At 25.7% G+C, this 16,843-nt stretch overlaps 1 protein-coding gene and 1 non-coding gene across 2 annotated transcripts; both read left to right on the top strand.

Moving 5' to 3' along the window:
* Nucleotides 1–1,178: 1,178 nt before the first annotated feature.
* Nucleotides 1,179–1,763, top strand: LOC137814368 (histone H4). Its single transcript, XM_068617066.2, has one exon. It carries the CDS (start codon nt 1,304–1,306, stop codon nt 1,613–1,615), a length of 312 nt encoding a protein of 103 aa, XP_068473167.1. The 5' UTR covers nt 1,179–1,303; the 3' UTR covers nt 1,616–1,763.
* Nucleotides 1,764–3,218: 1,455 nt separating this feature from the next.
* TRNAV-AAC (transfer RNA valine (anticodon AAC)) lies at nt 3,219–3,292 on the top strand. The gene has a single exon. It is a non-coding gene; the product is annotated as a tRNA-Val (tRNA).
* Nucleotides 3,293–16,843: the final 13,551 nt, after the last annotated feature.

Raw genomic sequence — 16,843 nt, forward strand, 5'->3', positions numbered from 1 at the left:
CATTTTAGAGTTTCTTGATCTAGTTGATGTGTTATATCTATCGAATTTCAAATACAATTTGATCTCTCTTGAAATAAACTAATTTCATGCATATCAATTGTTTTTCATGGCTAATAAGTATATGATACAATATATCACCACCAAGAGGATGATTGATACAGTGAATGTTGAAGTGAATCTTTACAAATTCAAAAGCCATTGCATCTCTTGTTATATCGAATCCCTCCAAGCTTTCAATTCTTGTAATAAACTACTCATTGATATATGGCTATGCAAATTAAGACATTTATCCATTGAAAGAATGTTGGTCATGAAACAACTTCATCCCACTTTGATTTTTTCTAAAAATATTGTTTGTGATGCTTGTTGTAAGGTTAAATAAAAAAAATTGATTTTTCATTAACGATTCTCAATCTCTTACCCTTAGTATTATGTTGAGGCTAAACACGATTCAAGGATTCAAGCTATGAATGATGAAATTTCAACTTTAAATTTATAACAATTTTTGAATTAATATATATATATATATATAAATATAAATATAAACTTATAAATGTAAAAAAAAGAGAATCGTCATCTATATTGCTATAGATACTATTAAAAAACACATGAACATGCATATCTATATTTTTTTAATTTAATAATTTTTTTTTATAAATATTTATGTAAGTTAATTATAAATATTTGAATATAACAACCACATTATAAAATAATAACTAAGAATAGAATAGAAATATTAGTAGATGACTAATATTCTTATTATAGATAATTTTTTATTATAAATAGATAATTGAATTAAAAAAAATAGTAAGTAAAAAAAATAGAATAGATCGTATTAACAAATATATAATTAATAACGAAATATGTACATAAAACAACAGTTAAAAACAAATCTCTTATTAATAGTTATAGAAATTATAGATTATAGATAATAGTCACAAACAAATTGTAGAAGTCATAGATATTGTATTTTGGAAATGGATTTGATTTATTTTATAATTGTAATGTATTCTCAATATTTAAACTTAGCGAACCATTAGTAGATTAGTGATTCGAATCCACCGTCGATCTCGCACGATAAACGGTTGCGCACGAACCAATGGCAATGACACGGATCGCAGTTTCCAACCGTGGATTAGATGACAATGAACGACCAGCGTGGATTTTCCCTACGCAGACAAAAACACAAATCTCACCCATGGAATGCTGGCTCTATATAACCCTAACCTCGCGGCATCACATCTCAATTCGAAACCGTTAGAATCCGAAGGAGAGGAAGAAGAAGAGAAAGAAGAGTGTAAAGATGTCTGGTCGTGGAAAGGGAGGGAAAGGTTTGGGAAAGGGAGGAGCCAAGAGGCACAGGAAAGTTCTTCGTGATAACATTCAGGGAATTACCAAACCGGCCATTCGCCGTTTGGCTCGCAGAGGCGGTGTTAAGAGAATCAGTGGTCTCATCTACGAGGAAACTCGCGGTGTCCTCAAGATTTTCCTTGAGAATGTTATTCGTGATGCTGTTACCTACACTGAGCACGCTAGGAGGAAGACTGTTACTGCCATGGACGTTGTTTACGCCCTCAAGAGGCAAGGCAGGACTCTCTACGGTTTTGGTGGTTGATTCTCCTCTTTTAAGTTAGGGTTTTAATGAGAATCAATGTAAATTGTGGTTTCTTATGATTATGTGATTTGTTCTTAATTGTAACTGATTTCATTTTCTTCCAATGAAATGAGTGGATGAATTAAAGTTTAGCTGATTATGATTTCTAGTTTGATTCTAATAAGGTAGATTGTGTAGTAACTGTTTTCAGAGGATTTTATTGATTGTCTTATATACTATATCTTATATATCTTATTTATAAGCAAATCTTAATTTGACTGGTAATATTTTAGTCATAACAGATTACTTTGGGCTTTTAACTTTCTGTGGTGATCAGTCAGTTCAAATTAATTGATTTTTATATATTTTTTCATATAAACTTATATTTTAAGTTTTTAGTTTGTTTATAATGTAATTTTAAATTTTATGTCTTAACAGTGTGCGAAGAAAGATGTTTCGTATGCTTGTTTGCTTTTTAATGTCTATTAGGTAAATCTTGTTTTCGTTTATTTTTCTAATAAGAAAACAAATTGCTGGTTTTTATTATGGGATTTCGTCGGGACTGAGATGACTTACTTACGACACCTTGAATATTTTATTGGGTACTTCTTCACCCTATATTTTGAAATAATTTTTAAAAGAGATAAAATGGTCTTTTAAGAAAATGATAGGGTGCGGGAATCCATTTGTTGGGGTGCAGGTAGAAACACCCTATTCTCTTTCACTAAAATCACACCTTGGGCCCATTCCGGCCCCAAAGTTTAGTCGAGTTGACAGCTTCTCGGATATATATGTATGTAAAAATTGAAAATGATTTAGTTTTGGGTGTGAACTTGCACATGGACTTGTCATCCAGTAAAATAATTACGCACTTAATGATTTGATTTATAATATATTTTATTATTTAATATAGTAACAATGTTTTTTTATAGAGTGTTGATGTATGCTTCTATATTTTTTCCCCTTGAACTAATATAAATTGAAATCTAAAAATAAACAAAAAACTTCTGTCTCGTTAAAGGTATTTTTAGCCATTACCTAAACGTCAAATGTGATCCAGTAAAAAAAAAACTAATATTGATCATTGTTAGATTTCATACGTTTAAATAAGATTTTAGTAAATTTCACTTTGACTGTTTTTAGTTTCTGTAGGAAAGTACTTATTAATTTTAAAATTCTATTATTTTTTAACAATCACTTTTAGTCCTTTTCACTAATTACAGATAATTTAAATTTAAATCAGAATAAAAATTAATATATTAATGTAAGTTGATATGATAATTTTATTTTTTCATTCAATGTATATTTTTATTGAAAATAATTACGTTTTTCTTAGACTTTTTAATTTATTTATTTTTATATATTCATTTTGATATTGTAATACTAGACTATTATAAAATAAAATTTTAAATATTATACACAATGCTTTCATTTTTTAAAATAAAAAGTAATTAAAATATTTTAATTTTTATAACTAATAATTATAATACAGTAAAGTTATATGTAATATAAAAAGTCATTACTCTTTCTTTCTGTCGTTATATAACTAAAGTTAATGTTAAATAATAATATAAATATGTTAAATATTGATAATATAAAATACAGTTAAAACATTATCAAAGTTGGTGTCGTGGTGTAGTTGGTTATCACGTCAGTCTAACACACTGAAGGTCTCCGGTTCGAGTCCGGGCGACGCCAATCTTGTTTTCATTTTTATTTGGTTAACTCTTTACCAAAAAGGCCTTAAATTCAATGGCCCAAAATAGAACCGATCTAGCACTATAACTACTTGATTTGGGCTTGGTTTTTTTCTTTCTTTTATAGATTAAGTACTCAACGATTTTCAGGTTCTAATAATCATTTTGATTTATAGCTTTTGTAATTATCTTAGTTAAATATTATTGAAGTAAGTTCAATATTTAGTTATTTAAATTTTTATATTTCAATAAATGTAATTTTTTGAATTGATTACCTTTCCTTAAAAAATGTAAATTTTAAAATGATGTATGACAATCTTTGAGGCATAATAACAATCACGGTTATTGATACCATTAGTATGAAATTTAAAGAAAAGTACATTTTTTTTAAGAAAAAAATTACATGGACAGGTTTTTTTTTGAAAATGTGTGATTAATAATTAAAATAGATTGATAAGATATTTTATTGTTGTATCTATATAACACATCATTATTGTCATCCATTTCATGTTCATTTTAAAATTTCACCTTGATCTTTCTTAATTTGTTTATCAACATTTTATATATTTTTTATTTTTATTTGTTTAATCTTTTTTATTTTGTCACTCAACTGTGTCATATTCTAGAATTTGAGTGAAACATTTAAACTGCAATTGCTAAAATTGATTTAGATAATCATCATACTTTTACTGTTATATATTTTTTAATATTCATTAGACTTACTCTAGTTTCTCTTTCAGGGAGTTGTTTATGAAAATTTCATTTTATTTGATCCCAATTATATATTAAATTTGAAGTCAAGATTCTAAAAACATTCTTGGTAAGTGAACTATGTCAATACTTCATCTTTAAATACTCTTTTAAAACATGTCCACATTCAATTTGTTATCTAGCTACGTGTTTAGATATCAGTTCCCCTACTTAACCATAAAACTTATAATGTATTTGATAGTAAATTTTAAGAAGACAATTATTTTTTTTAGAGAATTTAACATGTTTTATGATAAAATATGTTATTTGGATAATTTATTTTTTAAAATAATTGAAATTTTAGGATTTTAGTAGAGTAATTTAGGTGTTTAAAATTATAGAATTTCAATTTCTATCTAAAAAGTAAGAATTTGAAAATATGGTATGTTCTCAAATTCATGTTTTCTTCTTAGTAGTTTTCCCTTAGTTTGATTTTGGTAGTGGTGTCATGGGCTAGACCAAGACTAAAACATTGATAGGATGATTACTTTTCAGTTGATGTCAACTAATTTTTTTTTATTGATGTTAATAGGAGTTTTTTTTTAATTATTTTTAGAATTTTTTTGGATCGTGTCGTTATTTTTTTCTCTCGATATTAGTTAAGCTTTTTTGACCAATGTTGGGGAGATTATTTTTTTAGCGATTGTGAATTAGATTTTTTCAATTGACATCTGTCGTGATTATTTTTTTTTTGTCGATGTTTATTTTTCTGCGGTTGTGAATTATATTTTTTGAGTTGACATCTGCTGTAATTTTTTTTTTCGATGTTTGCATTGAATTTTTTTATTTTCAATAAAAATGTTATTTTTTTTTTTTTAATAGTTTGGTAGGATCTCTTCTCTATTACTAGATGGAAAACTTCCCATCAATATTAATTATGATCGTGTTTTTTTTTTACAGATGTCATTTTTTTATCGACAATAAAAAATCAATAAATATGAATCACTTTAAGGTGATTAAATCCGTATAAAAAAACTCAAGCCAACTCACCTAACTATCTAACCTAAAAAACAAACTCCTAGAAAAAACATCAACAAATAATCTTCATATAGATTAGAGGGTCAAGACATCAATCAGAAAATGAGAAAAAACATAGCATGAGACTTGACAATGACCCCATGACCAAGCCTTTAATTGAACTAAGGCAAAACTTTTGAAATGTCAGCCACACCTCTATTAAAGACTACATTGTTCCTGTGCTTCCACAGTTCGCTTACCACTGCAATCCAAACCGCTACCCATACATCCCCAGAAGCATTTTTTAGTCTGAATTGGGAAAAATTCAGCAAAGGAACATTGTGAGACACAAACTGCACTTCAATCCATTCAAAGCAGTGACTCCAAACTAGCCAAGCAAATCTGCAATCGAAAAACAAATGTCGACAGGACTTCTCCTCCACCCTACAAAAATTACACAAATGACTATCTAACACGATCTCACGCTTTTCCAAATTGACCTTGGTGGCTATCTTATTGTCCTGCACTCCCAAGCAGTAACAAGTGCAGAAGCCTGCGCTTTACACCTCAAAAACTGCTTATAGGCATTAGTATCCTCCCCTTCCCAACTCCTCCTAAGACGAATATAAGCTACACTCCCCTTACCAATGTCACCTAACATTATGAATATTGATATTTTTGAATTTTTAACAATTATTTAATATTTAAATAATTTTTTAAACTTCATGATAGTAAAAATACTTTATATAAACAAGAAAATTAAAATTCACTAAATTTGAATTTTCTTACTTAAAAAACCTAAACAATTTAAAATAAAATTAATTCAAATTCAATGTATTGGAATGTCTTGGAAATTATGAAATTTCCTATCCAAATAAAAGATTAGTAAATTTAGGGACCTTAAATCCCCTAGGTAATTTAGTTCCCATCACAAAAATGGAGAAAGGAGATACAATATGGATGATTGAAAATTGGGGTTTTCGTGCCCCTAATGTGGAGAAAAGTTGTTTATGGAAGACACATTTGTAAAGTGATTTTTGTTGTGTAAATTCACATGTATTATGTAACTTATTGTGTTTCAATTAAGAACCTCCATTTCAAACTTTTCAAAAATAACTTTTCTTCAATTCTCTTAAGCAAAGAATTTCTTCTTCAATTCTTTCAATTTCATCGAAATTAAAACCCTACTTGTCATTTATGTTTTGTTTGAATTAGGAAATGAAAATGAAGAGTGAATTTGAGATAATTTGAAGTGAAAGGGTAAAAAAGTTAGAGTGTTTAGATTAAGGTAAATAGAGTGGGAAATGTAGGAAAAATTTATGAAAGCTTGTGAATGATGTGATGAATGCGATTGAAATTGTACTTTTTTAATTGATAAAAATGTACTTTACACATTTGTCCTTGTATTTAAAAATTGTTAAAAAATTAATTTGATTGCTTATTTGTGAATTATAATTGTCTTGAATTAAAATATTATTTTCAGCAATTGAAACAATATTTTCGGTATTGTGCTCGAGCTAACTTTAAAAAAATATAAATTATGTAAATTTTTTGGACCATATTTATGATTGTCATAAACTTTATTAAGAACAAAGTTGTAATTGTGGATTGTTTATTTTTGAGTTATAGTTGTAAGCAATTAAAAGATTATTTATGGTACTTGAACAAATTATTTCTGATAATGTGTTGGAGCTATAATTTAATAAAGAAAAAATATTTATGAAATAAAATTAATGCAATATTTTAATTCATTAAAGCAAAATTTATTGCTAAAGTTCGTGCATAATAAATATTAAACATACAATACAAATGTATATATAAAGAAAACATGAAAGAAATGATAATAATAATAATAATAATGTTTCGAAAAATTATATGAATGATATATTGAAATATGTATTATACAAAAGAGTCATAGAAGTACTTAATTTGTCTAGGGATTCATTTTATAAATAAGATTACATATCTGAAAAGAAAAACATATGCATAATAAAATACAACCAAATTTTTTATGTAGTATAGGGATTTGTAGTCATTATCTTCGCTAGCTTTCTCATTCATCGCTCGAGAGGCGGCAGGTCAAGAGTTGTTTTACCGCATTAAGATGACCACAAACGAATTCGTAACAGCTATCCAACAAATCTTCATCCTGTATGTTCATCCCCACTAACATTTCCCATATATCAGACTCAGAGTACTGGAAAGTCGATGTACGACGGAGTGTGCGTGTGTGTTCACGAAATATGGAGTTTCGTTCTTCTTCTGCAACAACATGGCGTCTATTATATTGCAGTTTTTTCTTCCATAGCATAACCCACTCGCTATGATGACAAAGCGACAACCTCATATAAAACCTGTGTCTCCAAGGTAGTATTTGCCTACAACAATTCATTAACATTTGTTACTTATAAGTCATGGGACCAAATGAATATTTATTGTACTTGAAAACACACTCAACTAACATTTCAGAATGACCAATAGATCCTCTCGTACAAAGGCATCCTTCAATATCCTTTGTTCCTTCTCACCTGGCAAGAACATACGTGAATTTCATGTCAAAATCACAAGCAACAAATACGTTTTGCGTTGGCCAGTCTTTTCTTTTTTTCTTTTGTGAAAACGAGGAGCATCAACTCGAAGGACTTTAACATGGACATGAGTGGTGTCTATGACACCTAAACAATCTTAATACACAACAAATTCACAGTTATCAATAATTTGTATTACATACAACATGAATTAAATATTTAACTATTGTTTCTCATATTCATACCTTAAAGTATGGAAAAAATTGATTGTTGTTTAAGATATGAACTTCAACCTCGGTCCCAACTGGTTGAATTAAGAACTCTCCCCGCAACATCAATATTTCCTTCAACATCAACTGTTTCTCCGGATCAATGAAAGAAGAACGAAACACTTTGATTCTTGACATTGTGGCCAATGATGTGTAAATATTTAGCCATTTGTTCTTCAGCGATAGATTGAAATGCCTCTTTAACCATCCCCGTTCCTCTTATTGGTTGACATAAATTAATAAATGTTTCCAGACCCATGTGAATAATGTTACAATATCTTTCAGTATGGACCAAGTATAAGATCAATTCGCTCTTTTTGTAGAATAAACTCCGATATAACTTTATTTGTCTCGGTTAACACATACAACACATTCAATCCATGTTTAATCATGCAAAGAATTGTCACTGTTGCTACTTGTATCCGCAAATTGATTTACTATTGTATTTGTGAAATTAGTGTGAAATTGACACCAATACATCAAGATTCATGTCATTCGTACTATACATCTCGAAATTTTCGAAATACATAGACAATTGGTTATCATTAGTCATGATCACAAATCTTTGTCAATTATATAAGTTTAATCATTAGGTCTAAAGAACCACATTTTAGAGAAATTATAGTACGTAAAATAAAAAATTAAATTAAATAATTCATCAAAAAATATTATTTACACTTTTAAATTTTTACTTTATTTTAAAAAAATTAAATATTATACATAACCTAGGTAAAGTGGTATACTTATAATCATTTTATAAATTCAAAATAATATTTATAATTTTTTTTTACTTGATTTTAGAAAAAAATTAAATACTATATATAGAGTATTTATAAAGTAGTATTTTAAAATATTTAAAAATTATGTATACTTATAATTATTTTATAAATTAAAAATAATATTTACAAGGTTTTTTACTTTATTTTTAGAAAAAAAATAAATATTATAAGTAAACTTTGTGTATTTTCAAATATTTAAATATTCTTTATACTTATAATTATTTATAAAGTCAAAATAATATTTATAAAGCTTTTTTACTTGATTTTTAGAAAAAAAATTAATATTATAGGTAAACTCTGTGTATTTTAAAATATTTAAATATTCTTTATATTTATAATTATTTATAAATTCAAAACAATTTTTATAAAGTTTTCTTACTTGATTTTTTTAAAAATTAAATATTATAAATAAACTTTGTAAAGTGATATTATCAAATATTTAAATAATCTGTATACTTATAATTATTTTATAAATTTAAATAATATTTATAAAGTTTTTTTACTCTGAGTTTTAGAAAAAATTAAATATTATACGTAAAATTTGTGTATTTTCAAATATTTAAATATTCTTTATACTTATAATTATGTGATAAATTCAAAATAATAATTATAAAGTTTTCTTAATTAATATAAAAAAAATTAAAATTGTACGTAAATATTTTAAAGTGGTATTTTAAATATTTAATATTCTTTATACTTATAATTATATTATAAATTCAAAATAATATTTATAAAAAAAATTTACTTGTTTTTTTTATAAAGAATAAATATTATATGTAGAGTATCTATAAACTAATATTTTAAAATGTTTAAATATTCTATATAGTTATAATTATTTTATAAATTCAAAAATATTTATAAAGTTTTTTAAAATTATATCCTTATTTATAATATATTTATGAAAATCAGTTTTACAAGTTTTAATATATAAATAAATTTTAATTTGATAATTAACTTATTTAATATTAATAATTTTGAAAAATATTTATGTCTTTAAACTTATTACCATTATCAATCATCAAGCTATCAGATTATTTTTTTTGTAAAAAGTGATAAATTTTATTAAAAAAAAAACATCTAATTATCATTATATATTTTATATACATATATCAAAATAAAAATAAAAATAAAAACAAAATAAATAATTACATATATCAATATAAAATAAAAAGCATTGCACATATATATAAATAAATGAAATCATCGCTGTACAACATACCTACATTAAAATAAATAAAACATACAAAACAAATAAATAAATATTAGAAAACCAAAAGGTAAGATGAAATATAATAGGGAGAACGAACATGGTGCCGACGAAGAGGTAAACTATTGATGATGAAAAAAAGTGGAAACAGTTGAAGATAGAAAATGAGTGAAAACACATGAAATGTAGGGTTGATTCTTTGTATTGGCTAAGTTATGAAAAAATGCAAAGAAAGTTCAACATCAGTCTAAAGTCATGACATTTGTATGAAAAGATACTTTATTCCTTGATTTATAAGTATTGTCCTTCTTACACTTTCTTTTATATTACATTTTCGTTATACCTGTGGTGTATAAATAAAGAAGAGATTTAAATTCTTTATGTTTGATATCACTCAAAATATAGTAATTATGTGATGTGAAATAATATATGTTTAGTTTGTTTGCTTATTTCACCTAAGAAATACACATAATGTTTCATTTGTTTAAACTATCACCATCAAAACATTATTATACATTTTTTAGTTCTCACTTTATTTTAAGTAATATTATAAATTATCAAAATACTTTGCAAACCAGTCAGATAATTAAAAAAAAAAATGTTACACATTTTTACGAAAAGGAAACAAATAATTTGCAAGTTCTGCAACATATTCTTCTCTAATAATTTAATATTAATCAAAATAAAATTGAACCAATTTTAACAAGGAAATACTTTTTATTTGTTCCTTAAAATAACAAGGAAGAAAAAAAATATTATTATCATAATTTTTTTAAAAATTTTTAACAAAAGAAAAATACACACTACAAGAAAATCATGAAATAGAAACCAATTTTAGAAACAAAAAATAATTAGTTGTTATAGTGACTAAATTAAAGACCATTTTAGGGATTAAATAATTTTTTTGTTTCTATTATTGCTAAATGGTTTCTAAATTAGTATCTAATTAGCAACCACGGTTGTTGCTACCAAATTTAGAATCTAAATAATTGGTTGTTAAAACCTTGGTTGCTAATTAGATACCAATTTAGAAACTATTTAACAATAATAGAAACTAATTTAGAAACATTTTTTTTAGTTTCTAAAATAGTTTCTAATTTAGTTATTATTGCAACTAATTATTTGGTATCTAAAAATTGATTTTTATTTGATGATTTTCTTGTAGTGATATCAAGACTTGTCTCCATATAAAATAATCTTGAATTATTTCTTAAGTAGTACTTAACTGAAAAAGAGATAAATTTATTATTTTACAAAAGATAATATGTATCTAAATATTTACTCTTATTTAATTAAAACCATTTTCAATAACAAGACAATATGATAATTATTTAACATTTTCAAATTATTATATATTTTTTGTTTTATCCTATCAATAAAATAAAAAAAATTACATTTATTTTCTTTATAATTTAAACAATTCTACTTTGCACTTTGCTTTTTCTTTCCCCCCTCTTTTTTTCACTCTTCAATTCAAACAATAAGAATATTGAGAATTGAAACATGTGATACTTTGTATTTAGAAGAACAATGTGAGACTTGGTTTATTTTCGTTGATATAGACTTATTGATTATCTTGTAGGTTTTATTCTATGTGTGTGGCTTAGTCTGGGAACAGGATTTTCTGTGTGAAAAGGAAGCGAATATAAAAACTTGCATCGATTTAACATCGGTTTCAAGCTTTAAAAGTTGACTCTTACATTGTTGGTATGTTTATTCTTATTTCAAGAAAATCAATTCTATAAAATTTCTTTAAAAATAAAAATAATTAATTATTATATTAGTTAAATTAAATAATATTTTAAAAATTAATAAAATTATTAATATGTAAAATATTTTTTATTAATAAAATTTATAAATAGTTCTTAAATTAATATATAATTAATCAATTAAATACAAATTTAAAAATTAATTATTTTTGTTAATAATAAAAATTAAAATAATATTTAAAATAGACATTAATTGTTGGAGATCTCACATCGACTAGAGATTATGACATTTCATTGTATATAGGTGAGTGCAAACCTTCACCTCATGAGCTAGTTTTATGAAGTTGAATTAGAATTAATCACAATAAAATCTCATTATCCATTTAATCTTAGTTATTTCTTATGAATCACAAGTTTGAAATCAAGCACTTGTGTACACTCCTAAAAAAAATGGAGTACTATAAAATCCCATTCTACCAACATTCCCAAACATAATCCTCAACTCCATTACAAGGTATTTTGCCCACTATTGACATTGACTTACCCACTCCTGTCCAACATTCACTCGATCAACCTTCTCCTCCTCCTCGTTACAATGCACCTGAACCTCCATCAAACCAACATTCTTCTCCTACTCGTCATAATACACCTGAACCTCCAATAGACCGACCTTCTTCTCCCATGCTAAGAAGTCTAGCACCCATTACCAAACCTTCTCCAACCGATCTTCCTGTTCGACGATCCAGTCGCACATCAACCCCACCTTCCTGACTTCAAGACTACGTAACGGGATCCCAAGCCAATCACTCGACCACTGCCCAAGATCGGCCGAATGGAACCAGGTATGCTATGCATAATTTTCTTTCTAATTCACGATTTTCTTCTACACATAGTGCATATCTTGCTAACATCACAACCACAAAAAGAACCTCACACTTATGCTCAAGTTATTCTTGATCCAAATTGGCAAAAAACAATGAACGAAGAGCTTTCCGCCTTGCAGCTAAATCAAACGTGGACCTTAACACCGTTACCTGCTGGGCAAAAACCCATCGGATGCAAATGGGTCTATAAAATAAAGTACAACTCAGATGGCAGCGTGTCGACTATTCTTACATGACACAACAAATCTCTTTATGGTGTCATAGGTGTTAAAGACTGTCTACTACATCAATTTCGCACCCCACTTATATACAAACCGTGTGCCTCTACTCCTTACGAAGTGGACTTTAAGCCTAATTCAACCCCATAAAACCGACTCATAAGGTTGAGGTTTGCACCCAATTATATACAATGAAATGCTCTAATCTCTAGTCGATGTGGGATCTCCAACAGATATGAATGTCAAAAGTATTTTTTATACATTCATAGTATAACTATTAAAATCTATTTATTTTTACAAGGTACTATAATATTTTTTTTAAGATTGAAAGAAATGTAATTTGAAATTATGGAAATAAATTTCTTTTAAGATCCAAATAAACATAGAAATAGTAAGAATGTGTTTGAGTTTTATTTTAAAAAACTGTATTTTTTTTCATCCTTCTAAGGATTTCCATTATCGTTTACTCTGGAAGAAGTTACTATTAGACTAACGGTATTTCCCTCACTGCAATTCCCCATCACGTATATTACAATTTTAAGAAATTGAGAAAATAGTTTTTCGACCATTTATTTATAATATTATATTTGAAATAATTTTCAATACTCAATACATTTTTTATAAAAATTAAATATTGAGCAGTACAAATTACTTTGGAAAAATATTTTATACAGACAACGAAGAACGAAAACGTATTCTAAGAGTTTCAAAACTTAAATTATATATTTTAATTTATAACATAGAAATACTGATGTAGAAGAATTTAATGAACAATTATATATTTTATAAACCACAGTCGGCAAAAAAATTATTCAAAAATAAAAGATATATTTCAATATTCTTTAATATATATCATGTGATGGAATAAATAAAAGCTTGAGAATAATAAATTAAAAAAGAGAATAGTGTGAAAGATAAGACTTTTCCCATACTTATACTTAAATTAATAGGAGACTTGAGATTCTCACTGCAAACTATAGAGGTAGGATGCATAGTAAACAATCCTTTAATAGATTTATGATAGGCTTTTATAATATTTTAATCTTTTTAAATAAACTAATTCAAAAGTTGACTTGTAGTGAGAATTATTATTCATTAATAGACATATTTTCAAACTATATTTCTAGTAATGTGAGATTAATTTCTTTTACTATGATGAAAATTATTATTTTAAATAATTTTCAAACATTTTATAATATAAATGTATAAATAATTCGATTTTATTAGTGAGTTTTATAAGATTAAATTAATTCTAAAATAATGTTACATTAGATTTCAATTTAAAATATAAAAATTAATCGGATAATAAAAAAATGGATTTGCAAAAAAAAAAAAATATCATTTGGCAATAAGAAATGTTAAGTTTTACAAATTCAACCAAAAATATTGATAAGTTTTACCGTTGTCTAAATAAGTTGTTCAGTAGTTATCTAAATCAAATATGATTTTTTTAAAACAATTGTTAGTGTATAATTACTATAAACTTATATTAAAATATAATGCATTATACGAATATTTTTTTTTTATAAATCTAGTGACCTTTAATTGTAATAAAAAAGTTAGTAAGAACAGTACACCAATATTATTTATCTAAGAGATCATTGATAGGCTTGCTTGTGCTTTAAAAAAGTTATCAGAAAATAAGAAAAAACTGATATATCTTTGCTTATCATTTTTAGTTAAATTTTTATTTTAATAATTAAAATAATAAATAATAAATAATAAGTAATACGTAACAAATAATAAATAATAAGTAATGAATGAAACATAGTAAATATAAAAAAAATAGTAAATGATAAAAAAAAAGATATTAATAAATAATAAATATGAAATAGAAATAATAAATGGTACATATTAAATAAATAAAAAAAATTATAAATAATAAAATGTAACTAATAGACAATAAGTAATAAACAGCAAATAATAAATTATGAACAACAAGTTAACTAAAGTTAGTAAATAGTAAATATTATATGTTAAAAAAATAAATTCTATATTGTAAATGAGTGAAAAAAGGAATAAAAATATATAATAAATAAAATATGATAAGGATAAAAATTAGAAATGGAAAATATTAAATAATAAATAAATATGAAATACTAAATACTAATAATAAAAATAATTGAAAATAATATTACTTTTTACAAGATTTTTATAAATGATAAATAAAAAATAAAAAATAATAATTAATGAATAAGTTATAATATATAATAAATAATAAATAATAAATAATAAAAAATAAAATAAAATATTAATAAATAAAAAGTAAAAGAAAATAATATATTATTGTCAATAAAAATTTTCAATAATAAATCATTATTAAAAATAATAAAATAATATATAATAAATAATAAATATTAAATAATAAATTTAAATTGTAAGTTTAAATGGTAAATTATAAAAATAACATATAATAAAAAAGAAACAATAAATCTTAAATAGTAAATAGTAAATAATAAATAGTAAATTTATTTGGTCTTCATATATTCCGCCTTCCAAAACTCTTGTCCTTTGGAAAGTTTTTCATGGGCGGCTTCCTACAGATCAGCATATTCAAAATAAAGGTTTGCATATTTGTTCTATGTGTACACGATGAATCTATTCAACATTTATTTTTTGAATGTGCTAATGCTTTGCGTATTTGGAGTTGGGTTCAACACATTTTTCCTACTTATCATTTCTCTAATAAGGATGATCTTCTTTCTTTTATTAAGAGTGATGGTAGTCCGTTGGTTAAATTAATTAAGCTAGTTGTGATAAGTTTTTCTATTTGGATGATATGGCGTATGAGGAATTATGCTCGCTTTCAGGATAAGATTGAGGTTTCTAGGGCTATTTTGGTTATTAAAGACTTAACTTGTCTAGTGGGTAATTCGTCTAAAGCTTCAATGAAGAATGATATGTTTGATTTCAATGTGCTAAAGTTTTTTGGTATTAACACTCGTACTGGTAAAGTTCTATGTCCTCTTCCTATTAGATGGGAATTTCCTTCACCAGGCTGGGTAAAAATTAACATTGATGGGGCTGCTAGGGGATATCCTGGTCTTGCTACTTGCGGAGGTATTTTTCGTGGGAGTATGGGGGAATTTATTGGAGCTTTTTCTGCGTTTCTTGAAGTTCATACTGCTCTGGTTGCTGAGTTTTATGAGGTTATACATGCTATGGAGGAAGCTCAAAAGATGGGGCTTAATGTCTGGCTGGAATGTGATTCTGCTTTGGTTTGTGCTGCGTTTACTGCTAGGACAAATGTTCCTTGGATGTTTCGTAATCGATGGAATGCTTGTCTTAATTACTGTGGGAAAATTAGGTTTACAGTTACTCATATTTTTCGTGAAGGAAATGCGTGTGCTGATAAGTTGGCTAATTTAGGATTTTTTCATAGAGAACCTTTTCTTTGGTATAATAGGCTTCCACCTTGTCTGTTCTTAGAATTCTTTATGAATAGGTATAGTCTACTTATGTATCGTTTTTGTTAACATATGGGTTTTGGTCTAGTCCCCCCGTATTTTTGTATTTTTGTATTTTTCTTTTTTCTTTTGTTTAATAATATTTTTTTCCATGTGATGGTAAATGATTGTTGTTACTTGAGGTGTAAGCCTAGTTGAGATTTTAAGTGGCATAGTGATACCTAACATGAAAGCTTTTATTTAAAAAAATAGTAAATAATAAATAATAAGCAATGGGAAATAATAAAGTTAAATAATGCATAATAAGTGGTAAATGATAAATAATAAAAAATAAATAGTAATTGATAAATAATAAATATGAAATATAAATAACAAACGGTAAGTAATAAATAATAATTTGAAATTATAATTATTAATAATAAATTACAAAATAAGAAATAATAAATTATAAATAATACAATCGTAGTTAATAAGTATAGGCAACAAGTAATAAATAGTAAATAAATAATAAATAAATAATAAATATTAGATGATAAATAAGCTATATCTCCAATATTAGGAGGTAGGCATCGTGGGTTTTTCCACTAATTATTTAATCGCAACACACAGTATACGATGAGTCATTACCGTCATATATTACTTTTAATTTCTCTCTCCTCCAACCATTTAATAGCCCAAGAGGATGTATTCTCACACCCGCAACTGCAACCGCAACCGCAACCAATGTCATCACTATAATTTAATCATTTTTTATGCAAAACCCTTCTCTACACGTTACTTTAAATTAAGGATTCCCATCAATAAATTATCTTCAATCACCTCCCACACTACAAATATGATATAT

This window comes from Phaseolus vulgaris, chromosome 1, assembly GCF_051622355.1.
Source record: "Phaseolus vulgaris cultivar YP4 chromosome 1, ASM5162235v1, whole genome shotgun sequence".
NCBI classification, from domain to species: domain Eukaryota; kingdom Viridiplantae; phylum Streptophyta; class Magnoliopsida; order Fabales; family Fabaceae; genus Phaseolus; species Phaseolus vulgaris.

Excerpts from the sequence above, each read along its gene's own strand:
- LOC137814368 (XM_068617066.2), top strand. The coding sequence starts at position 1,304 with ATGTCTGGTCGTGGAAAGGGAGGGAAAGGTTTGGGAAAGGGAGGAGCC.